A 26821-nucleotide genomic window follows, 5' to 3' on the forward strand; every position below is an offset into this window, starting at 1 on the left:
GGATGTAAATTTTTATGGTAAACAGACTCTGGGGCAAAATGTTGTCTTGAACTGATACGACAGGCTAAATGGTAAAGTTTTTAACACACACAAGCCTGAATCTAAAATCTGGGGCAAAACGAAGGAAGAAACTGAGATAGATGCGACTGTTTTTTTTTTTATCCATCTTGGATTTGCTCTTAAATTCAATTGCCAACCAATTCCCATGGCCACTCTAATGCTGATTCTGTCAGAGTTCTTTGTTAAAAGGGGGTTTTAATTCTCCTCTGTTACCAAGGGCTTGCTCAAAAGAGAATTATTGGAATTTTCTCTCTTATATTCTAAGGGCTTGTGAACTCGGATAATCACAGGTTATCTATCATTAAATCAATTATAGGGCTGTTTCCAATTAGGTAATTAACAGAATAACTCATATTTTGTGTTATTACCAGTCTAAATTATTAGGGCCACCGAATAAAAACTGACATTAAGTCACATAGGAGTACTCAGTAAAGAGGATGATTGGCTATTAAGACAAGAGTAGGAGAAAAGGATAACGTACAGACAAACATAACAAAAAGTAAAAGGGCAAACAACGAAGTCAGAGAGAAGGAAAAGGAGAGGGCAAGGACAGAAAGGAAAGTTTGGAAGAGGAGTGGAGAAAAAATGGGAGCCAAAGAAAATGAAGAGAGAAGGAAGGGGGATGAAGGAGGCAAACGAGCTGTTGAGAAATAAGTAAACGAAGGAAAAGAGTACCACAGCCATACATAGTTTTGATCTTTTACTTTGAAGTTTTAAAAAAAGACTTTATTATTGTCTCAGTGTTAGTATTGTTTGTTAGGAAAAATTGCTGCATTCACATCATACTCTGAACACACACTGGCTCATATCACAATGCAATGCGAGACTCAATGGCAACTTTTGTATTTATGTTGTTCACAGTCAAAACAGTTCATGTATGTGAACAATGACTAAACAATGCTTTATTAATTATAAAGTAAATGTCACTTAATTTTTAGTTTTTCATTTCAGAACAAGCATCTTTTTAAATTTTAAACAAAAAGTTTGCTCGTTTATAAACAAAATGTTTGCTGGTCACTGGTGTCGTAAACTTTCTGTACATAAAGATAAATTGCTACACTATAGTGTTATCATAATATAGATATATTATGTTTTGTAGAAAAATAACTACTATAATAATAATGATATTTTTTTTATTTTTAATGTATTAATTCATTCAGTAACTACCACCTCTTTTAATTTACCATGTGTATCTGCCAATTTACCACCACTAGAGTGATCAGTTAGCCTAACGAATGACAACACTGCAACTATATTAAAAGTAGAAATGTATACTTATATCTGAAATGGTAAAAAAAAATTATATGGACAACCCAAGATCTGCACAAGTGTTTGTGAAACAAAACACTATGCATCTGGAAAATTTGCCTGCATATTCTCTATGTTAGGTAACATCTACAGTATGACACAAGGCACAAATTCAGTTGTACAATGATTTGCAGATGACTAGATCTGGGTGCAGAAAAGTACAAATGCAAGTAGTTGTGCATTAACTATTTAATATACTTACTACTTATTTCCCTTCACAAGTTTTTCTTTACATTGGTAAATACAGACAAAATGACTGCACAAGTTTAACTCCAACTCTACGTTATTTTTGCCGCTGAGGTTGCTTTGCACCAGTTTGATATGAATACAGCTGTAAATTGAATTTAAATGGATGTTTGAAAAGATGATTTAACACCAATTAGTTGAATGTCTATGACACAAACATTGTCTATGGCTGTAAGGTAAGGACACTTTTAGCCATCAATCATCACTCTCCTACCCGTGTTAGATCTTGACGCTCTCAATGCCGTAAACGTTGTAGCCTTCTTTATAGGTGGCGTAGTTTGGCTGGTGGCTGGGGGACAGCAGGTTGTAGTTGGGGGGATGTTGAGGAGAAGGCAGAGTGTGTGTGTAGTTTCCTGTGTGCTGGGGTGATGACAAGGTGTTGGCTGCCACCTTCATAACAAAAATAAAGTCATGGTTATTGCTGCAGTGATTTTTCTAAGAAAAATTAGTATAACTGTTATTATTGTTACTTTAAGTTACAAAGTGACAATAGTAGTTTGAGCTATAAGACCAATAATAATTGAAAAAGCAAAATATGGCAGAAGTCAAAAGAAAGAAAATAGTCTCCGTGTCCATCCATGCAAAGAATGTGGTAAAATAATAAAAAAAAAACATGACAGCCATTTAGAACTCTATCTATCTATCTATCTATCTATCTATCTATCTATCTATCTCTCTCTCTCTCTCTCTCTCTCTCTCTCTCTCTCTCTCTCTCTCTCTCTCTCTCTCTCTGGACTGGTCTACTGGGTATGTTCCTGGTGGCCAATGCACTTTTGGGCCGGTGGGTCAATTGAAGGGCTGCTGCACACTAGCTGTACAACAGCTCATACATTCATACAACTTTCATTACTTACACTTCATCATACCTTCGATGTGCACCTTGAAGAAGAGTTTAGTGTGGAAAAAGTAGTGAAAAGGTGGAGCTGTAAAGCTAAATAGAAAAAGAAACTAAAAGTAGATGCAGTAAAATATGTCCAGTTAACCAACACGTTAGCTGTCGGGCCTGCTGCTGCACCGTCAACAGCAGTACCAGCAACAACTAGTAACAAGCCCTGGTTCACAGGAGGCTGCTGTTGGTAGCACCAGCTGTGGAGAAGAGTAGGAGGTGGGACAGCAGTCTCAACAACTAAGTGAGGAAGAGATGGAGTAAGGTGAAATTAACATAATTAGGAAAGGAAAGATTCAAGGATATAGGTAAAATGAATGGCTACTTTGACCATAAACCACTCCTAATAGCTAAAGTGTGGCTTTTAATTGTAACATGTTGCACTGCAGTGCAACTAAGATGTCCTAACAAAAGTACAACTGTACCAATAACAATTAATATCTATAATCAACATAATATGTGTATACATGACATATTTATTTAATTTATTTTTGAGTGATCATGGTGGGCTTCCTGCCAGGGCCAAATTTTTGTCCCAGTCCAGCCCTGTCCACAGCCCAAGGGCCAGAGTTACTAACCTTTGCACCAGTGCAAAGTGTGTTTTGGTGTAAAAATTAAAAGTAAGTATTTAAAGTTTTAAAAAAAAAAAGTATTTACTAAGACAAAATTTTGTGTAAGAAGTGGGACCTGATATTTTTGTGACTCACCCTCTTGCATATGCATTTCTGTGAGTTCCTTTCTCGCGGTGTGAAACATGGTGCCAACTACTAACTAATGTTTGCAACATGCAAAGTACTGCTAATTGCGGCAATATTTAACACTGAAAAAAAGCATGTTATTGTATTATCTTATGGGACTTATGGGAAACTTATTATTATTGCTTATAATATTTGTCTTTTGCTATTGCAGCAATTATTGCTGAGTGGTTAATAATTAATTTTCTGTTCTTTTTGAGTTACCTGGCTGCTGTTAGTTTTTCTGTATTATGTTTAGTTATTGTCCCCTCTGCTGTCTCTCATTTGGGCAGGTCAGTTTGTTGAGTTATGATATTTAGTTAAGTATTATTTTTTTGAGCAGAATTCTGTTTAGTTGACCTCTCTTATAGGCTCAATTAGTTCTTAAAATAGCTTATTCTGTGACTGTATATTTTTGAAATGGGGCTATAATAAAACTCATATTTTGAAGAATACACCTGTTCCTGTATGTTCTTGACTGCTTGGTCTCTAATACTCCACTTTAACGGCTCTCAGCCAACGACCCTGCATCAGTGTGGAGGGGCCTGCAGGAAATCACCAGCTACAGACGCCCCCCACCCACTATTGAAGCAAACAAAGACCTGACCAACGAGTTAAACACTTTCTATTGCAGGTTTGAGACGGACAGACTCCCACGCCCCACCCTCCCCTCACCAGGGACATTGCTTCAGACATTGACCCCCAACACACCTTCCACCTCTCCGCCCTTCACCCTCCCCCTCCCCAATCCAGTCTCAACGACCACCCCCACCCTCCCCAATCCAGACCTAACGAACACCACCACCCTCCCCAATCAAGACTCAACGACCACCCCCATCCTCCCCAATCCAGACTCAACGACCACCACCACCCTCTCCAATCCAGACTCAACGACCTCCACCACACCTCTCACCCCCCTTTCCTCCTCCCTGAAACTCAGAATACACACTGAGGATGTGAGCCGACTATTCCAGAAACAGAAGCCCAGGAAAGCCCCCGGACCAGACGGCGTCTCACCCTCCTGCCTCAAAACCTGTGCTGAACAGCTGGCTCCCATCTTTACTCGCATCTTCAACAGATCCCTGGAGCTGTGTGAAGTTCCCTCCTGTTTCAAACGCTCCACCATCATCCCTGTTCCCAAGAAACCCACCATCACAGGACTGAATGACTACAGACCTGTCGCCTTGACGTCTGTGGTCATGAAATCCTTCGAACGACTGGTGTTAGCCCATCTGAAAGACATTACAGGCCACCAGCTGGACCCTCTGCAGTTTGCCTACCGGGCAAACAGGTCGGTGGATGATGCAGTGAACACGGGGCTGCATTACATCCTGCAACACCTTGACCGCCCGGGAACTTATGCCAGGGTCCTATTTGTGGACTTTAGTTCGGCTTTTAACACCATTGTGCCTGAACTTCTTTCCTCCAAACTCTCCCAGCTCAGCGTGTCACCAGCTACCTGTCAGTGGATCACCAGCTTCCTGACAGACAGAAAGCAACAAGTGAGGCTGGGGGAGATCACCTCTGAAACCCGGTCCCTCAGTATTGGTGCCCCTCAAGGATGTGTCCTCTCACCACTACTGTTCTCCCTCTACACTAACGACTGCACTTCCAAGAACTCGGCTGTCAAACTCCTAAAGTTTGCAGATGACACCACTGTCATTGGCCTCATTCAAGATGGTGATGAGTCTGCATACCGGCAGGAAGTTGAGCGGCTGGTACACTGGTGTAGTCAGCACAATCTGGAGCTGAACACTCTTAAAACTGTAGAGATGACAGTGGACTTCAGGAGACATCCCTCAACTCTGCTCCCCCTCACCATATCAGGCAGCCCTGTGTCAACTGTGAAGACCTTCAAGTTCCTGGGTACAACCATCTCCCAGGACCTGAAGTGGGAGACCAACATCAACTCCATCCTCAAAAAGACCCAGCAGAGGATGTACTTCCTGAGACAACTGGGGAAGTACAGTCTTCCACAGGAGCTGCTGATCCAGTTCTACACTGCGGTCATTGAGTCTGTCCTGTGCTCCTCCATCACAGTCTGGTATGGAGCAGCCACTAAACAGGACAGGAGCAGACTGCAGCAGACTGTACGGGCAGCAGAAAGGATCATCGGCACCCCCCTGCCCTCCATCCAGGATCTGTACCTCTCAAGAACCAGGAAACGGGCAGGGAAAATCATCACAGACCCCTCACACCCTGGACACAGACTTTTTGATCTGCTGCCCTCTGGCAGACGGTACAGAAGCCTGCAGACCAGGACCACCCGACACAGGAACAGTTTCTTTCCCCTCGCCATCTCCCTTCTTAACAGTTGACCTGTCACACTGCTCCCACTGCCAGACTGCAGCTGCACCTTATGTACATTTTGTAGTATTCATTCCACCTCATTCATTTCTGTATTTTATGTATATAAGTTTAGATTCGTTATTTATAGTTGGTTTACACAGCTTTGTGTATGTATGTGTAATGTGTATATATAGACACGTGTGTGTGTGTGTGTGTGTGTGTGTGTGTGTGTGTGTGTGTGTGTGTGTGTGTGTGTGTGTGTGTGTGTGTGAGATTTACATTGCTGTGCTTGAGAGCCACCATCTACCGGAACCAAATTCCCTGTATGTGTCTGCACATATACTTGGCCAATAAACACGATTCTGATTCTGATTCTGATTGTGTCAGTTTATTAGGAATGTCAGACAAAAATGTGATTAAAACATATAGATTACCAAGCACAGGAACCAATCTTCTTTCAGCTCTTCAGCTTTTGGCGTTGAGTTCATTTCAATGTACTATAGCTTCTGTGGCAGGGATTTTATTAGCTTTGTTCCAGGTGGTGACGTTACTAATGAAAAGAGTGTAGAGGTCCAGCGCATTCCCAACTAGCGAGGATGCCCTTCAGCAAGTAAAACAGGAGTTTCAAACTAACCAAATACATGTATTGTTAATCCCTGAAACTGACCATGTGTTCCATAATAGGAAGTACACATTCTCAATTATTGTGCAAGTATTTTGCTAATCTATAAACATTATAATAAGTGTGATATCCAGGGGTGTATCCAGGGTCTGTTTATGATGCCTCTGATTTCCAGGGGAGCAGACTTTTTCAAAAACTGTAGGACGGAGAGTATAGAGAAGATTGGCTTTTAGGAGTATCTTTTTTATTTTCCAATGATCAGGATTTCATTATGATGATCATCTTAGTTCAAGGTGTTCATGGAAATTACCCCTTACACTCATGGATTATGACACAGGTTCAAAGCCTGACCACATCACCAGAGCAGCGCTACAACCATGGCCACATCTGTACCCGAAGCACGTCAGTTACCGAAGCCTGTTTCCATTATAATGACTCTGTTTGTCAGACTAACACCGTAGGCCTACATTTAACGTACACATGTGTGGCAATTGTTTAAAGGGTCATTGTGCTGGCTGTTTTACCATTTGACACTCAAAAGTGTTCCCAATGCCATATTCCGAAATCAATTCATTAAAATAAACTAACATCCAAATGACATCCTGACAAACTTGACTTTACTTGTAGAACTGTGATTATGTACAAATGTAGGTATAATATGCTTACATTTGCATCATGTAAAGTGTATGGTATACATGACCTATATGTCTGGTTTCTCTCTGGTCTCCAGGACACTTCCTTATCAGTCCATCCAATCCTTGTCATCCATGATGAGTGAAGCTTAAACTCAGTGTTCCAGTTATATTTCCAAGTACGCCAAGTATTTTTGCTAAACCAGATACTGCTGCAGTCATGCTCTTATGTCTGGGTCACAATGCTTTTGCATTTCCTTACGTCCTATACACTTCCTGATATGAGCTGGAGTTGACTCACCAAGTTTGGCAAGCTCTCTTGTAATGCCGATGTCTGCTTTGTCAGGCTTTGAGTATTTTCACGGCAATATCAGTGGGGTGGGTGGGTTTGTTGATTTTAAATATTTACACCGTAGCTGCGTCCATTCAGTAGACCTGGTAAAAAGTCACCTCTGCTGAAATGTGCACAGCAGTTGAAATTTTCCCTATTCAAGTCTAAAGCCCAAGTTCAAGAGTCACATTGTGTTTTTTTGCCCTGTCTCCCTCCCCTTATTCTCAACAAGTTTCATTTCAAGTCAATACAATTTTATTTATATAGAGCCAAATCACAACAACAGTTGCCGCAAGGTACTTTGTCTTCTAATATAAAAAAATTAATGCAAGGAAAACAGAGAAAATCCCTACAATTATGTGTCCCCCTACGGGCAAACACTTTGGGGACAGTGGGAAAGAATAACTCCCTTTTAACAGGAAGAAACTTCCAGAAACCTGCAGAACCAGGCTCGGGGAGGGGGAGCCATTTGCCGTGATCGGTTGGGGCCAGGCCAGGAATAAAGTCTATTAGATAGATAAGATGGAAGCCACCTCATACGCTTAATACCTACAGCATGCTGTAATCTGTAATAAAATATGGTTAACAGGATCAAACATCGCACTGACTGAGATGAGTCAACAGTCAGAGCCCACAAGATCATTTCATTAATGCTTTGCTTTGCTGTGATAAGCTCTGAAACCTGACTGAAACTCTTTAAACCACTGCTCTGCAAATCAGTAAGCTGTTTTACAACTACTCCTTCAAGAAATTTAGAGATAAAAAGAAATTTGGTGTATTGTTATAGCTAAGACAGTTTGGTTAAGTGATGGTTTTTCAAGTAACAGTTTAACTACTGCCCCCCCTTAAAAGCCTGTGGTATGTAGCCCATTAATAGAGTCAGAAAGATTGTAATAAGACTGAAGCATTAATTACTTCCATTCCATTCTTAGAGCTGTCTTATAGAAATGGGGTCTAATAGACACAGGTTTGTATGAAGTACTTAAGTTAGAGAAAAGAATCTAAATGGATATCAGTAGTAGTAGAAGTGACAGTGCATAATGTGTCTGTGAAGGTTCTCAGACATCCAGGTCATCGTAGTCTACGGAGCTTGGAAAAAAAACGTCTGGACTTTTTAAAGTTTCCTTGAAAACGTTTCACCTCTGATCTGAGAAGCTTCTTCAGTTCTAAGCACAATTGTTAGAGAGTCCCATTTCTGGTCGTCCCTAGTTGGAGTCTGGTCTTCTTTTTGTGCATCTTTGCTGACTTGATGAAAGACCAATTGGGATTACCACATGTTTTAAGAGCCTGGGCCATTTGACCTCAAATGGCCCAGGCTGGCCATGATAGGACTGGGCTAGGTTTCACACCTTGGCTCCTGTGACTCAGTAGAGGATCAATAGGGGGTCCATGACCCTTTTGGGGACACTCTCATAGGGACTCTCCACCAATTTTTCTTTAACCTGATAGCTCTTAGCACCTGTTATTGTGATTGTATTGTTCTGTGAGTCATGCTATTTTTCAATCTTTAAAACAAATAAAAAGATTTGAAATTTGAACACTTAAAACACTGGGAAGCCTTTCTTACTATTAATTTAAAATTCATTAATTTTTAGTACTAATTAGTATCAGATAGTGGAATCCACTGGTATACTGTTATCACTTTCACGATTCATTAACCGTAAGACCTTTCTGTTTGTGGAGGATTAATTCCATCATGTTTCACATCATGTTTTTAGTGAGAATCCTCAATAAACTTTATTTCAACATTGTTAATATATAATCTTATATTATTGTTTAAGATTGAAATTCAAATTCAGCTTGTACTTCTAAAGATCATATACCTTCATTTTTTTGGCTTCTGCACGACTCTTGTAGCAAAACTCGACCAGTGCCACCATCATGGCTAATCCCAGACCTCCAACCAGGATGTAGAAGACTCCTGCTACATTACTAAGAGAGAGTGCGCTGGTCTTCTCCTAGTATGCACACACACACACACACACACACACACACACACACACACACACACACACACACACACACACACACACACACACACACACACACAAGGAAGAAAAATCATCAGAAACCCCAGAGAAAGTTCTAGCGGCATGCTCTTATATTAATAGCTAACTTTATTTACTGGGAAGGTCTACTCAAAAGTAGACTCAAACTGAACCTAAATCAGTCAAGCTAAATATATTATAAATGACCTAGATTAAAACTTTACATGTAGAACACTGTCTTCAACCTTAATCATTCTGTATCTCTGCATATAAGAAACATTTCAAGCCTTTTTTGTTTTATTTTCAATGATTATGGCCTCAAGTTAATGAAAATCAAAAAGTCAGGATCTCAGATTATTAGAATATTTCAAAGTGATTATTGCAACCTTGGTGTCAAAAAGGTCAGGAACTGGGACAAGCTTCACAATACTAAATAATGATAACAGAAATAAATTTTATCTGTCACCCCCTCCTTTGATTTTTTTACGTTACCATGTTGGAGAGGTTTGTATGCCCTAGTGATCCTGGAAGCTATGTTTCTAGGGCCGATGGCACCTCGTAGGATCCTGGGTGAGAGGCTAGACTAAGAGCAATTCAGAACAGTCTTATGATGATTGAAAAACCAAGGGCCCAAGTTACCTTTCTTGAGCTCCACAGTGGAGCGAGGGCAAGAGCCTGAGAACAAAGAGCCTGCAATGTATGGTATGTATGGTAATGGCTGGGGTGTTGGGAAAGTAGAGGCCCTGATTTTCTGAAATTTAGCTTTCAAATTTGGCTACAGGGACATGGAATCTGACCTCTTTAAAGGGGAAGGACCTTGAGCTTGTCCATGAAGTTGAGAGAGACATGAGGTTGAGTTGGACTCACCTAATCACGTAACTTGTACATCAGCTATATGTATTGAACACTTGGATGAAGAGAGGAGCTGAACCTGTAACTGTTTAGTATCTGGTAGTCAGTTGGATCACGTAGCGGGGGAAGAAGCCAGACACATCAGCTGCACAATAAAATACACTGAGTGAGCTGGCTACAACCCAGATCTGTGAGATCTTCAACTCCCACAGCAGCATTCCAAGGCAGGCTGGGTACAGTGTTTGAATGGACAGTATTATTCATCTAAGGCTAAAGCAGCTGTCGGGAACTATTGTCATAAGGTAATTGGTGGATGAGGGGAACAACTTGCACATCACTTGGGCCCTGCACCCAGAGAGACCACAACCAATCTGTTCACTCTGTGTTCCTCAAGGCTCTTGCCATTTTGGCCCAGAGTTGGTTGATATGCCTCTTTAACACTGTGAAGGTCTGGGGTGGTACCTCTGGATTGGCAAACTAGAGTGATGGTTCCTCTTTTTAAGAAAAGGGACTGGTTGTTGTGGTAAAACTTCAAGGGGTATCAACTTCTCAGCTTTCTGGTTGTGGAACATCAGAGCAGTTCTCCTCTTGTGGAAATTGCAGCAGACATGGGAATTTGCCCAATTAAACAGAATACATGCAGAAGTGTGGTCCATGGCTCAGCTGCAGGGGAGGGGTGGAGCAGTGAGCTCAAGGGGCAGTGACAGGGAGGTTGGTGGCACAGGTGTGTTTTATTTTAGTTATTGAGCTCTTTCTCTCTTCCTGTGTGATTTAGTGAAGCCGGAGCAGAGAGTGGAGAGGTGTGTCAGAGTGCAGCTGTAAAGCTGCACCCATGGGTGCCGAGCCAGAATAACAACAAAGAAATTGTCAGCAGTGTGTGTCACAGCAATAAAAAGGGAAAATAAAAATAATAAACAGTGTGTCCACTTTTGGTCCATTTTCACACTGGTGCCAAAAACCCTGTTGCCATGTCGGACCCGCAAGCCATGCCACCTATGCAGCCACTGCAGATTCCAGGCCTGCCGGATGACGGAGGAGGAGCAACCGTTTGCCTGGGCCTGGAACCTGCATGATGCGTCGGCGAGGTGGCTACAGCCCGGGAAGTCCAGAAGGGGAGGCCCACATGCTAGGGAAAGTTGTGCAGGAGCAGTCCATGGAAAAGGGCTGTCTGCAGACACATAGCGGTGGGTGCATTGCCACCAGTCCGCGAGTGTGGGGGTGGCTGTCCATTTTGCTGGCAGCCAGAGCGGAGGGGCCAGACAGCCAACAGGGACACAGGCCCCTGTGACAGTGCTGAGGCGATGGGTTCCAGCAACTGCTCCAGTGGAGGGCCCCCTACACTGCACCCCAGTAACCTCTTTCTCTCCATTCTGCCTTCCCAGGGCCCGGAAGGGGCTGGCGCTGCACCCTAGCCATGGAGGGCGGGACATTGTTTATTGTTAGAAGACAGGCTATATCGAGTGAGTCGTGACACTCGCACGGAGGAGACACACACCCAGTTGTTGGTACCACAAAGCCGCCGAGAAATGATTTTCCAGGCAGCTCACTATAACCCTAAGACAGGGCATATGGGATTTGACAAGACTCTGGAGCAAATTATGACCCAATTTTATGGGCCAGGTATCCGAGAGGATGTGCACCGCTGGTGCGCATCTTGTCCGGAATACCAACTCATTAACCAGCCAGCCATACCAAAAGTGACTTTGCGAACCCCTACCATTGTTGGAGGTCCCATTTGAAAGTATTGGCGTGGACCTCATCGGGCCATTTCACCGGAGTGCAAGTGGCTATCACTTTGTATTGGTTCTAGTTGATTATGCAATGCCAGAAACACCCAGAAACAGTGTCGTTGCAAACCATCACTGCAAAGAGTGTGGTGCAGGCACTGTTTCAGGTCATCTCCCGAGTCCGTATTCCGAAAGAAATACTGACTGACCAAGGCATGTGGTTCATGTCTTGCACACTGAAGAAACTGTACAAATCATGGGGCATTAAATCTATTCAGAAAAGCGTCTACCACCCTCAGACTGATGGGCTGGTGGAGTGGCTGAATAAGACTTTAAAGTCCATGATTCTGAAGTTCATACATGAGGATGAACACAATTGGGATCACTGGTTAGACCCTCTGCTATTTGCAGTGCGGGAGGTGCCCCAGGCCACCATGGGATTTTCTCCCTTTGAACTACTGTTTGCCAGGAAGCCGTGTGGGGTGCTCAACCTAATTAATGAAAGCTGGGAGGAAGGTCCAGCAACGTCAGCAGCATCTGTATAACAGAGTGGCCAGGCAATTTTCACCAGGGAGACAAAGTGCTTGTATTACTACCTTCTTCTAGCTCTAAACTACTCACCAAGTGGTAAGGGCCCTTTGTGGTCACACAGCGAATGGGGAACGTTGACTATGAGGTCTCGCGGTTGGACAGAGAGGGGGCCACACAGATTTGTCATCTCAACCTCCTTAAAGCATGGAGAGAGACTGAAACTGCGTCTCTGGTGAGCCGGGTCAAGGAGAGAGATAAGTTGGGGCAGGAAGTACCAAATTGCACCATTCCCACCTCCCTCCATTGCAACGACCATCTCATACAGGCCCAGAGAGCTGATGTTGCCACATTGCACCAGTGCTTTGCAGACATGTTCTCCCCCCTGACCAGCTGTACGTCTCTCATCAAGCATCATTTTGAAACACAACCTGGCGTGACAGTGCATTCATGACCCTACAGGCTTCCTGAACATAAAAGACAAATTGTTCAGATGGAATTGGCTGAAATGCTAAAAATGGGAGTAATAGAAAAGCCAAACAGCACCTGGTGTAGCCTCATAGTTCTTGTAGTGAAGAAAGATGGGTCTATATGGTTCTGTGTTGACTATCAAAAGATGAATAAAGTGTCATGCTTTGATCCTTAACCCATCCCCTGGGTTGACGAGCCCCTGGACCAGTTGGGCACGGCCCGTTTTTTCATGACACTGAATTTAACCAAGAGCTACTCACAGTTTCTCTTATCTGCAGATAAGAGGCAAACTGGTTTTTGCCAGTTCGGTACACTTCTTTTTGGCTTGTTTGGGCCCCGGCCACATATCAGCACCTCATGGACTGGGTGCTGTGGCTGCACGCTGCAATGCTGCCGCCTACCTGGATGATGTTATCATCTACAGTGACACCTGGGCAGAGCATGTGCAGTGGGTGGCAGTGGTCCTGGAGTCCCTGAGGCAGGTGGGACTGACAGCCAACCCGAAGAAGTGTGCAGTTGGACAGAGGGAGGTACAGTATCTGGGGTACCACATGGGAGCCAGGCAGGTGCGTCCACAGGCGGAAAAGACAGCAGCTACTGCACCCTGCCTGCGCCCCAAGACAAAAAAAGAAGTGAGACGGTTCCTGGGGCTGACAGGTTACTATCACTGGTTTGTGCCCGGGTTTTTTGACCTGACCAGCCTCTTGACTAATCTCACCCGAAAGGGTGCTCAAGATCTGGTCCAGTGGACACGGCTGTGCTAGGCGTTTGTGCAGGTGAAAAAATATCTCTGTGGGGAGCCACTGCTCCACACTCCAAACTTTTCTATCCCTTTTCTTCTGCAGACTGATGCCTCAAACAGAGCGCTGGGGGCCGTTTTGTCCCAGCAGGCAAGGAGGGTCGACCGGCCCGTACCCTACATCAGCTGGAAGGAAAAGGAGTGCCTGATGGTTCAGCCGGATGGCTCCCCAGCCTCAGTTGGGCGGTGGTGGTGTGTGGCGGAGGTGTGGTCCATGGCTCAGCTGCAGGAGAGGGGTGGCACAGGTGTGTGGTGTTTTAGTCAATGAGCTCTCTTTTCCAGCTGGAAAGCTGCACGCATAGGTGCTGAGCCGGGAAAAACGACAAAGAAACTGTGTGTGTCACGGCAATAAAAAGGGAAAATAAAATGGCCTGTATTTGTATAGCGCTTTACTAGTCCCTAAGGACCCCAAAGCGCTTCACACATTCAGTCATCCACCCATTCACACACACATTCACACACTGGTGATGGCAAGCTACATTGTAGCCACAGCAACCCTGGGGTGCACTGACAGAGGCGAGGCTGCCACCGGGCCCTCTGACCACCACCAGTAGGCAACGGGTGAAGTGTCTTGCCCAAGGACACAACAATGTGTTTTGTGGACTTGAAAAGGCATTTGACAGTGTCCATCGGGATGTACCTCCAAGTCTGATGTCATGATTTTCATCTGGAAATAGATGGACTGCCCACTATGGGTTAGGAATGAGTTGCTGCGTGGAGGAGTATTTTGATGTCTTGCAAGTGAGGGAAGGGTGGAGTAGGAGATTAACAACAAACTGGTAGCACCTCAGTGACAGATCTTTTCCTTGATACCTATAAATTTTGTTTCAAAGATAGTTCCTTCCTCAATGGGCAGAAAAGGTCTGTTAATACACTTTTTGGTTAGCATTATACATGTGAATATTGTTGAACTGTCTCTGTTCTTGACATTACCTAAAGCTGCAAGTAATCCATACTAACTACTGTGGAGTCTTACCGTGTATATTGAATGTGTGAACAGACAGTGTGTTTGACTGACCCACAGACATAAAACTAACCTTATTTGTGGAGTCCTTGAAGCCACATTCTCCTTTATCGTACCACCACTTGTTTTTCATCTTGTCTAGGGTCCCTTGCTCATTCAGTTTCAATACGGCAAGGTTTACTGGCACTCTTCAATGGGAATAACATAAATAACATCATTATCAATGTTATCTTATGTTATTAATGAGGCAGCGGTTCTCAAACTCTGGTCTAGCCACCAAGACAGGTCCCTCATGTGCTACTAATTATTCATCATTAAAACTTTCATTGCAGTATTTGAAAAGATTACTTTCAATGTAAAGATCGTCTAATGGCTTTCTTTATTTTGTATGAGACACCTTTTAGCAAGTTCACTGTCTGTTGATTGTCAAATATTAAATACTAAAAGTATTTAGACATGACCATGAACAGGAAGTCTGTAAAGACTCTGTGGAATAATCTTGTTTAATTTGGCAAAGCTGCTTAAAGAAAATCTTGTGTTGTCAGGGCCTCTCTGCTTGGCCCTGGAGACAGAGAATGAGATGTGCTCAGCGAAAAGGCTTTCTGCTTTTTCAGTAGCAGTACTCCTCCAGGGCAGAGCCATTGATAAATAGAGTTTGGGCAGTTGCACAAACTCTTTATCGACAGCTCTTCTCCTGCACTGTTGCTACCATCTGGTGTGAGGTCACCTGACCCTGATCTGTAAGTCCTCATCTGCCTGCAAGTGTGCTCTGAACCTGACCTCAACCAAACAGGGGCAACATATCAGCAAAAGAAGCATTACAGACTACAATGCTACATGTTCTGGTTCCTTATTGCATCTGCTAAATCTAGTAGTTCTAGCGTATTTGTTTTTCTTTGTTCTTCAATTTCTGTAGGGGGTTACAGCTAGCTACTAGTGTTTGATGTCACATGTGGCATTGTAACTCTGTTTCTTCTTTACACTTTTTACATTTAATAACCCAGTGTCACCTGTGTGTTGTGTGCTGTAGTGTATGTGTGTGTGTGTGTGTATTAACCTTGCTCTCCCCTCCTCCGCTGCCGCATTCTCCCTTGTCATACCACCACTTGTTTTTCAGTTTGTCCAGCAGCCCCTGCTCGTTCAACTTTAACACCGCCAGGTTCACCGCATTTCTACATGAACACAGTGGCTGTTAGCAGTTCAACTCTTGCCAGTGTCTGTCCTCCTGCTGATATGCATGTTAATAGGATGTAAATAATAATAATTACTGTAAACACAATAGAGATAAAAGGAAATCGATTTTCTCATAACAGTTATCTTGAAGTAATATTTATATAATATGGTGTTTTGGTGGCTACACTCATGGAAATCAGAATGTTGTGTGGTATGTCAAATTTATATTTGTCGTTATAAAACAGAGATACACAGAGATGGATTTTTGGTTCTCATACAGTTGTCAAAAGTTTACATTCATCACTGAGATGAATGCCATAGTAATTTGGGACTTTTATATATGTATATATCAAACTAAAACAGTTTTAGATACAGTACCTGAATCTCAAATATCTATAAAGATTACTTGAAAAGATAACACTGAATGTGTGCAAGGTTATTTGTTGGCTTCAATATGTTTTTGTAGTGTGGGGCTTAAAATCTACATCACTGCACTGTTAGGATTTAAAAGTACCAGTCTCTTGAGCCCCACTTTTGATACAAGTTGAGTGAGCAGTGCTTTGTCTTCCTGCCAGGTCCTCTTAAATCACATCTATTGACTTCAGAGGGTTAAGATAGTGTTTGTATAGTTTTGAGTCCGCATGTAAACCTTTGACCATGTGGATTATAAAAAATTAATTTTTTTACTTGTGCATCCAATTCTTGTTTTTTTAAGTAATTGAAGATATATGCCGTACAATTATTCCACCCTAAAAAAAAACCCCAGTTGTTCTTGCTCTGTAATTAAAGTAAGTAGAGTGCCCCTGATATCTCAGTATATTAGGTGTTAGCAGTGTGTTACGGAGGATGAAATAGACTGTCACTCAAACCTCCAGTGTAGAATTTAGCACTTTTTAAATAGCTTTTATTTTTAATAAACTGCTGCCAAATCCTGCCCATTTATACAACTGCAATCATTCATCAAATTTTTTCGATTTCTCTATCTACACCTATGTAAAAAGTGTGAATCTGAACATAACATTCACACTTGAGATAGCTTTCAGGGTGATTCTAGTAAATGGCAATGATTAGGTCATTTTTTAGATTTTTTGTAAAAGTTACAGCAATGAAAAATGATTGCATAATTAAACTCGGAGTAGCTGGAAAAGTGAAAGTGAGAGGTTTTGTAATTTGGTAAGACATATGTCAAGGGCTAGGTTAATGCCTTTGCAGATTACCAGTAATACTTTATGGGTATTATGGCCAGTGTTGGGAAGGTTACTTTTAAAATGTATTCCATTACAGAATACAGAATACATGCCCCAAAATGTATTCTGTAACGTATTCCGTTACGTTACTCAATGACAGTAACGTATTCTGAATACTTTGGATTACTTAATATATTGTGGCGAGTTCAGACAAGGAGGAGACGGAGGTATCGTTTGGTCTTGCTTCCCGTGAGCTAGCCAGGGAGCACAGCTGTTTATTACATTTGCAGAAGAACACACTGCCACTAGCTAACTGCTCAGCGCGGCAACCACAACACACATAGGGCGCCCTCTGACCCCGGAAGGACACACCGTCGCAGCGAGAGGGCGTCACCCGTCACCATGGCAACATACACAAAACATAACTGTACAAGCAGAACCCCGAACAGCCCTGACCCGCTACAATATTATCATGCTTTTTACAACAACGTGAATGTACTATTGCTGTGTGATTTATTACTATTACTGAAGGTCCGCGACTCCGAACTGTAGTAAAGGGACCTCTGACTAATGCTGGGCTCACACTGTGCGATTTTTGGCCCATTTTGAGCCGATTTTTGAGTCGTGCGATCGTTTTGGCGATCGGCCCGATTTTGGCCTTCATCGTGCGTCGTGCATCGTGTAGTATACGTGGGGTAACGAGAAGCGATTGACACCTCACGACCAGCTCCCGATCATCAATCGCTTGGTCGTGAGGGTGTCACCGCAGTTTGCCACACTGCGCACGCGCAAACACAAATGTCAGCGAAAAAGACGGCGTAGCACGGCAGTGCAGCGTGTGATCTGGACACAAGCGATGGAGGCACAACCTGTAGAACCATCCGAGCCCTTTCGATGTGGCCTCACAAAATTATCACGACCACAACAACCTTGAAAATATTTGGATCGACACTGCTGCTCAATCACAGCTGCCTGACCAATGTTTTTCATTAGCAATTTAGCAAAGTTGATGGTGGTGGTGTGTCTGTGTGAGTGAAAGACGGAGAGGGAGAGCGAGCGACAGAATTTCTGTTATAACCTTCATTTTTATGGACGCACAGTGTGAGCACTCAGGTCGCATCAGAGCATCGGGCCGTATAGTGTGAGACCCTGCATCGTGACCTATGAACTTCTAACCCCTGCGAGTCAATCGTACAGTTTGAGCAGGAGCTCAATCGCGCGACTGAAAAAATCGCACAGTGTAAGCCCAGCATAATACGGCGGGGTCCCTGTCGGCTGGTAGCCAAAAAATAGCTCTACTTTGTTGTGTGGGTCAACTTTTCTTGCGACAGACAGAGAGAGGCGTTGAAAGGCTGCTCCAACGGAACTTGTTGTTTTCGGAGGAAAACACGAACACAGTGTACAGTCGAGTCTTAATAGCTTACTTACAACTGGGCTCGTCAGGCACTCTTCTTGGCTGCAGTGGTTATTATTATATTTACATGCTTCCAGCTCCCGTTTTTGCTCGATGACTGCTCGTACCTTTCCACTCCCCTTTTTCTCCCTCCTAGCGCTCACAGACACATAACGTGTATGGCAGTCCATTCTCCCTGCAGCACGGACTACACTGAACATGATGCTACATTCTTTAGAGCTATGCTTGTAGCATTCTGCCTGTTAGCTTAGCACAACAACAACAACAACGAAAAGGCGCTCTCTCACCCAGGAAACACACAGTCGCAGAGAGAGAGAGAGCGTCGCCCTGTAACCATGGCAACCGTAACGCTGCCGCCTGGAACAAAAGAACGTAGCTGTCAAACAAAACCCAAACAGTCCTGACCCGCGACAAAATGAAACAGGAAAGTACCCCAGTGTATTCCATTTATTTCAACAAAGTAACTGTATTCTGAATACCACCTTTTTAAATGGTAACTGTAACGGAATACAGTTACTCATATTTTGTATTCTAAATACGTAACGGCGGTACATGTATTCCGTTACTCCCCAACACTGATTATGGCATACCTTAGAATGATATGAAATATATTTAGAATGGTGAGTTGCTCAAATTCCAATTATAAATATACATTATAAACCAGCATACCTTTATTATAATAAACTAGTACCTACTCTATAATAATGTTCCACATAACCAGACTAGGAGCTGATTGCACACACATTGTCAGTGTCATCTCATACTGATGCTTGGTCTTGAGTCCCTTTTAATCATATTTGCATTTAATGGTAGTGCCATTTTAAAATATTTTCTACCAACTGGAATTGTACAGGCTTGTTCAGTTTTGGTGGTTCTAAGCCTGTATGTATGCTATATTTCCATCCTGATACAAAAACAGTCCCATTTAAAAAAAAATATATAGATCTTGGATTAGATTACCAGATCATTCAAGGCACTGGTTGCCACCAGCAGCACCGTTAATAAAGAGGGTACTGGTAGAAACTATGAAGCAACAGTCAAGGAGAGGAGGAAAGAATGTCTGAAGACAGCTGATAAAGTAGGAGTATGAAGTTGAGAATCTAAACTGTGACTATTGCGGTGAAGGGAGGAATGAGTCTGAAAGGATACAGAGAAGGAATTATTAATATATACATTTGTGCAAGTGATGAGGCAGAAGAGGATTAAAGTCAATAGCATAAGCAGCTATGGCTAACAGGAAGAAAAGGTCATCTGGTAATTCCGAGGTAGGTTGTTTGCACCCTGGCATTTCCAGTCAGCATATCAAAATGTCCTTTGGCAAGATACTGAACCAGTAAACACTAATTAAAATATATCTCAAATAATCAATGAACCTGCCAGGTCTATTATAAAGAACATTCCCTGATCTGTAATTTATCTTTTGTACTAATGGAAGTGACAGCGTCATTGGACAAGGTGTTAATGATTTAGGGCTTGAGCTACAATCCTATTGCATGTTACAGAAAAACCACCTTAAGGGAACCTAGAATTATTTTTAAGGGAAAACCAAGCTATTTCGCACAGTCTCACAGAAGCCAGTAGACCTGGGGAGGGAACTTAAAGGAGAATGCCTGGTGGCCGTGGCAACCCAAAGAGATAACCCACATAGCAGACAGGTTTGGCCTGGATCTGGTATCAAGCCAGCACTGCTGGCTGACTTCTGGCATGGTAAGTGGTATGTCATCCAGATATGGGCCAGGCCCGGCGTAGATGGCACTGTTTATGTGATGGCATGCCACATCTGTCCCAATTGTGGTTTGGTTTATGTGGCCCAGGCTCATAGAAAACAGGTCCGGCCCGGATCTGGCACTTCTGACTGACTAGTGTCATGGCAGGGTGTCTGTCAACCAGATGTGGGCAAGGTCTGGCAATGATGGCACTATTTATGTTCCTATTTTCCTGTTTTAGTTAGAAGACCCAAATGACATGTTACAATACTATACTGCTATGGTAGCCAATGTTTCAAATGCAGGTTTGACAGGTTTGTGAGTGTACACTTTAGCCAAAACCTAGTGAGGTTTACTCATGCTTATTACTGGGTGGTTGTAGCTCAGGAGGTAGAGCAGATCACCTACTAATCAAAGGGTTATTGGTTGAATCCCTGGCTTCTCCAGCCTGCATGTCAGGAGTATAAATGTAGTTAGGAATCACTCCGTTTAAAGAAAGTGTGTGATTGGGTGAATGTGGCATGTTGTATAGAGCACTTTGAGTAATCCATGAGAGTAGAAAAGTGCTATATAAGAATCAGTCCATTCACTGTCTGAGTTTTGTCATGTTACTTTTGCACTATTATGTTCCGGCACACGTTGTTATTACATGGCTTGATTAAGGTACACATCAGGCTGACATCTGGGGTGTGTGTGTCTGCAACTGGCCTTGTGCAGGCCCATGTGTGGGCCACCTCTGGCAAACCTGATCTGGGCCACCAAAGGGCCATCATTCTTTGCAGTATGTGGGCCATGTGTAAGCACATTGTGTGGGCCAGATCCGGGCCATACCAATTTTGCTATGTGGGAACGTTGGCCTGTTCTCTTGTGTGCTCGCTATCTGCACGAGGCATAATAGGGGTTTGGTGCAGCTGGTGTCAGGCGGTAGTCAGGGACTGAGGCAACAGGGAGGTCTCATCTGAGCTGTGCTGAATGATATTCAAAGTGCAAAGAAGTCTTGGAGTCATCCAACCAGGTGGGGCAGCTGCCAGTACCCCACCTGGTTGGGTACTTGGGTACATCCTAGATCGCTCAATGATTGATTTTGTAATTGTATCATCATATCTGCAACAATGGGCTCTGGACACGTGGGTGCAGTGGGGAACTGAACTGTCAATCAATTGCCACCTAGTGGTAGGTTGGATTAGGTGGCAGGGGAGGATGGTAGACATGCCTGGCATGACCAAACGTATAGTGAGCGTGGACTGGGAGCTTCTGGCAGAAGCCCTGGCCTGTGAGATCTTTAACCCCCAGAGCTTTGACAGCATTCCAATGAAGGCTGGGGACACTATGTTCTGCACTTCCACTGTTGTGCAGAGCTGTAGCTGCAATGTGGTTCGTGCCTATATAAAAAAAAAACTTGACCTTGACCTTGTCATAGTGGCAATCCCCAAACTAGATGGTGGAAAGCGGTTGTGAAGGGAGCAATCTACCTGAAAAGCAGTGTTATTGGGCTTGGTTAGTTTGTGTGACTGAAAACAGCTGACAAGTATCAGCAGCCAAAATGCACTTGGGCTCAAACAAAATCTTGGGTGTGGGAAGAATTCATTGAGGCCATAGAATGAGACTGTCAGCCTTGAAGTGATTCTGGTTACGTCAGGCAACTTAGGAGGAGAAAGCCACACTCTACACATATTTACATAGTGTACAGTGCAGCTGGAGCACTGCTGACTTCACTGATGATATGGTTTGGTGCTGAAAGTAATACTTTGAGGATCTCCTAAATCCCACTGACATATAACTTCCATCGTGGAAGCAGAATATGGGAATGACCTATGACCAGTGTTTGTGTTTTCAATTTATACAATTCAGTTTTATTTATACAGGGCCAAATAACAACAACAGTCACCTCAAGGTGCTTTATATTGTAAAGTAGACATTACTTTACAATATAAATATAATGTAAATATAATTTGTTTTCCTAACCCTACCTACACTAACAGTCATGCTTGAAACTTGAAGCAAGACATAAGATCCATCAGACTTTATCCTCCAACTGTCGCCAAAGAGCGACAAACTTTCTTTTAACAGGAAGAAACCTCCAGCTGGCTGAGTCTGACTCTTGGACTTTCAAGTTCTGTTTATTTCTTAGTTTTTGCATTGTTTAGATTTTCACCTCTGCATCTATGCATAGTCTTGCCAAAGGACATTTGGCATGCAGACTGAAGCAGCCAGAGATTGAACCACAAAGCATGCAACTAGTAGATGACCGGCTCTACCTCCTGAGCCACAGTTTCCCGGCCTGCCTGTTTTCCCATGTGCTATTCTGTATTGCAAGGTATATATTATGTTGTATTTTGGACTTTTTTTCTTGTAGTCCCCTTCTGTCATGATGTGGAGTGTGATAGTGAGGAATGAGGACTTCAAATGCAGGATGCAAAGACAGAGTTTTAAAACAAAGCAATCCATTTGAATATAGCTGGATAAACCCCCATAATACAAAGTAACACAGTACGACATGAAAAACAGTACAACATAATGGAACACAGGCAAACTAAGGTAATGAGTGAAGTGGAAACAAAAAAAAACAAAAAACAAAACAGAAATTAAAAGTCCAAAAACACAAACACAGGGTCATAGGACGTGACAAGTCTACGTGTACAGTAACTTGTTTATCATAAACACCATATACTGATTAACGTAAATATTTTTTTAAGATTTCTAAAATCCTATGTTTGTTATGTGATCTAAAATCTTACTTATAACCACTTATAGCAACTAATAATATAATCACTTATTGGTCAGTATTGCCATTCATATATTTTAAGTTTGATGCTTTGTATATACCAGTGTCCTACATTTTGTTTCTGAACAGAGCCCATCAGTGACTTAACACTGCTAATCTGTAACAGTGAAAAAATGAAAGAAAATCTGTATGCCCATGCTAGGAGCAGAGACCATGCAATTCAATACGGCAAGTAATTCAGTATTTAGCTCAAATCAAGACTTTTTCATAAGAGAAACTGTAGAAATGAAATGTGTGTCTCTGGTTCTACCATGATGTATACAGTGACAACAGAAATCCAATAAAGCTGTAAAGCTCCATTAAGCAAAGTTTAGCATTCATTTAAAAAAATGAAATGTACGGATCCTAACACTCAACACTGAACTCAAAACCTTATAAAGATCTCTAAATTCATTGTTCTGACTTATAAGTCCAGCGTGTTAAATCCTAGTCCTTAGCAACTAGCAACTGTTGGCTAATACTCAAGTCCTGTTCCTTACATATTGTTTAAAACATTTTCAAGGCCCATATCCTCATTGGGATTTCTTTGTTCCAATTAGCCACAATCTAAACAAACAATAGGAGTGAAATTTTCCTTCAGTCTTCTATAACTAGATAGCAGAGGTGGTAAACGTACAGAAACGTAGTAGAAGTATGGATATACGAGTGTTAAAAATTACTACAGTAAACGTTGAAATACTCAGTTCAATTCAATTATATTTATACAGTGCTAAATCACAACAACAGTCACCTCAAAGCGCTTTATATTGTAAGGTAGACCCAACAATAATATATACCAGGGGTCAGCAACCTTTAACACTGAAAGAGCCATTTGGACCTGGTTTCCACGCAAAAGAAAACACTGGGAGCCGCAAATACTTTTTGACATCTAAAATGAAGATAACACTGTATATATTGTTTTTTACCTTTATGCTTTGTTTGAACAACTAACGTGTGTTGCTTATGAAATCCATGAAGTGCTACAGAGAAAATTACATTTTATTTATGTAATTAACACATTTTGAACTCTTTAAGAAATATAACGAAAGGAAAGACACCAACATGAATTAAAATGATCCATGTAGCAAACAAAAACTGTTATATCGCCTTCGGGCTTTTGGAGCCTTGACCTGACTTTTAAAAAATAATTGGGAAAAAAAGCACTAAAAAACTAAACTTCACTAAAAAATGAAAAATAGACATTTGCAAAATTCTGTCTAAATATGTATTTTACCTGGTTAATGTGTGTGGCGGGGGTGGTCTGCAGCGCCGCTGCAGGGGAGGCGGACTCACTTGAGCGGCACCTGCAATCCGATCACGCATTTATGTCTGTGCTATCTATGCTGTTGGGTTGGTGTGTGTCGGGTAGTGATGGGTCGGTCGCGAACAAAATGGCTCTTAGAGCCGGCTCTTTGACGTGAACGATGCGAGCCGGCTCCTTATCGCAAGCCGTGGGTTTTTTTTTTTTCTTTCTCTCACCCTCTCTCTCTCGCACTTTTTTTCACTTCACTCAGCATGCCAGCCTTGTGCTTTACGCTGGGAAGAGGGGGGAGGGGCGGTAGTTACACTGAGTAGCACAGGAACAGAGCGGGAGGGAGAGAGAGAGAAAGAGAGCCAGGGACAACAACCTCACATTAGAAAGGTATAGTAATCATCCACAGCTATTTTCAGTTGCAGATGATAAAGGATTCAGAAAGTTTATTCATGCAGGTCCATGTTCTTTTTGTTTTCATATTATAATTTATATTTAATTGTGTTGTGGTTTGCAGTGTTTTGTGTTGTTTCACTTTAAATTTGTAAAAGGAAAAAGCTGAAAATTTAAATAGTTAAAAGTTGAAATGTGAATAATTGATTTTTGTATTATATGATTTATTTATCACATTTTATGTGGAGTGAATAAATAAAAGTATGTTTACGGTGGCCCCTACAGACAAAGCACGTACAAACTTCATATCACGTACGAACTCTGAAGCACGTACAAACCCTGAAGCACATACAAACTCCAAAACATGTAAAAACACGTAAAAACTCCAAAACACGTACAAACTCCGAAGCACATAAAAACTCAAAACACGTACAAAACACAACAGAAGTGCTCCACGATGCTAGGGGCAGTGTTGAGCTTTTGTTACCTAGTGGCTACACAAGCCAGCAAGTACCAACGACCGGATTTGGTGTGTGGTAATAACAGGTAAATGAACTTTTTTTTATTATTATTTGACTATATATGAATGCTTGTGTATAAATACACAAACAATACACATATGCTTTCATGCTTTCAATTGTGTAATTTAAGTGATCTAGGTAGCTCTGTTTTGGAAGTTCAGTTCATGCTAGAAATGTGTTTTGGAGTTTGTATGTGCTTTGTCTCTAGGGGCCACCGCATATACCAGGGGTTTATGCGGTTTTGGCTGGTGTATCTGGCTCTGCCCTAGACTGGTTTTCTTCCTACTTATCAGACAGGACCTTCTCTGTTAGGACTGATAGGTTCTCCTCTAACACTGCTGCCCTGACCTGTGGTGTCCCACAGGGCTCAGTTTTAGGTCCATTACTATTTTCTTTTTATATGCTTCCTTTAGCTAGTATCATTCAATCTTTTAGCAACCTGTCTTATCATTTTTATGCTGATGACATTCAGCTCCATATGTCCTTTAAGCCTCATCAGCTGGATAGGCTGTCCACCCTAGTCCAGTGCTTAACCCAGGTTTCTGATTGGCTTTCAAGCAACTACCTTGTTCTAAATACTAACAAGACCGAGACCATGATCATAGCTCCTCCTGAGCTACATTCTAAAATCAGTCAGGTTCTTGCCTCTTTCTGTCCATCTGTCAAGTCAAATATTCGAAATCTTGGAGTAATATTTGACTCTTCTCTGGGCCTTGACTCTCATGTAAAATCTTTGTCTCGTTCCTGTTTCTATCATTTAAGAAACATATCTAAACTGCGACATATGGTTTCCTCAGCTGAACTGGAAAAACTCATTCATGCATTTGTGTCATCACGCTTAGATTACTGTAATTCCCTGTTTACTAGCTTGGATAAATCATCTCTCTCTCGCCTCCAGACAATACAAAACGCAGCAGCCAGATTACTAACTCGCTCTACCAAGCGTGTTCACATCACTCCCATCTTATATTCTTTACATTGGCTCCCAATAGAGTTTAGAATTCGCTTTAAAATTCTTGTTTTAACATACAGAGCACTAAATGGCCAGGCTCCAGATTACTTATCCAAGCTTCTTTTAAAATACACTACTGCTCGTCATCTCCGCTCACAGACTCAGAGTCTCTTAGTTGTTCCCCGTACACGATTGAAGACAAAAGGGGACAGAGCCTTTCAGTCTGTTGCACCAAGGCTGTGGAACAGTTTACCACTACAATTACGTTTGCTTGACTCTGTGGATTCTTTTAAAAAACAGTTAAAAACTCTTCTGTTCAAACAAGCCTTTTGTTGATCTACATATTTTATTTTATTTTTTTTACATTATTTACATTTGATCTTTTACATTGTATATAATGTCTATTGATTTTATTGTTTATTTTAATATTTTAATATTTGTGTACAGTGCTTTGTGATTGCCTGTCTGCGAAAAGCGCTTAATAAAATCATCATCATCATCATATATTTATATATAAACATATATAAATAAAACCACCTTTTTTTTACATTTACATGCAGTAAACGCCAGGACCACCTCCTACAACGCGGGTCTCGCCACTGGCGATATGAGCGCCTACAAAGCGGCCTCATACGGCGTGCGGCGCGCGGTGAGAGATGCCAAACGCAGGTACCGGGAACGTGTGGAGTCCCGCTTCCACCAGGGCGACACACGGAGTATGTGGCACGGACTACGCACCATTACGGACTACAAAGCCAGGGACACTGCGCCGATCAACGCCGACTCTGCATTCACCAACGAGCTGAATCGGTTCTACGCCCGTTTCGAGGTTAGCCAGGCGGCTAATGCTATCTACCGCCTGACTACCGAGGACAGTGACGTCATCAGCGAGAGACCGGTGACCAGCATCGCGGAGCATGACGTCCGAGCGGCACTGAGGAGAGTGAACACAAGGAAAGCGGCAGGGCCAGACGGCATCACCGGCCGTCTGCTGCGCTGCTGTGCTGACCAGCTAGCAGGTG

General features: G+C 42.5%; 1 protein-coding gene across 2 annotated transcripts in view; it reads right to left on the reverse strand.

Annotated features, from left to right (window-relative positions):
• Window positions 1-26821, reverse strand: part of LOC146667450 (glutamate receptor 2-like) — a 114823-nt gene that overhangs the window by 18802 nt on the left and 69200 nt on the right. Inside the window, exons 17-19 of one of the 2 annotated variants that reach the window (XM_085409121.1) lie at window positions 15495-15609; window positions 8932-9066; window positions 1829-2004 (exon numbers count right to left, since the gene is read on the reverse strand). In XM_085409121.1, the coding sequence (XP_085265247.1) occupies window positions 1834-2004; window positions 8932-9066; window positions 15495-15609 (421 nt within the window). In that variant the 3' untranslated portion in view covers window positions 1829-1833. The remainder of the gene's footprint in view (window positions 1-1828; window positions 2005-8931; window positions 9067-15494; window positions 15610-26821) is intronic. The other variant, XM_085409122.1, reaches the window with a different exon arrangement.

Source organism: Rhamphochromis longiceps, linkage group LG6 (genome assembly GCF_057381845.1).
Source record: "Rhamphochromis longiceps isolate RC_006_pf linkage group LG6, R_longiceps_female_GT1.1, whole genome shotgun sequence".
NCBI lineage: Eukaryota > Metazoa > Chordata > Actinopteri > Cichliformes > Cichlidae > Rhamphochromis > Rhamphochromis longiceps.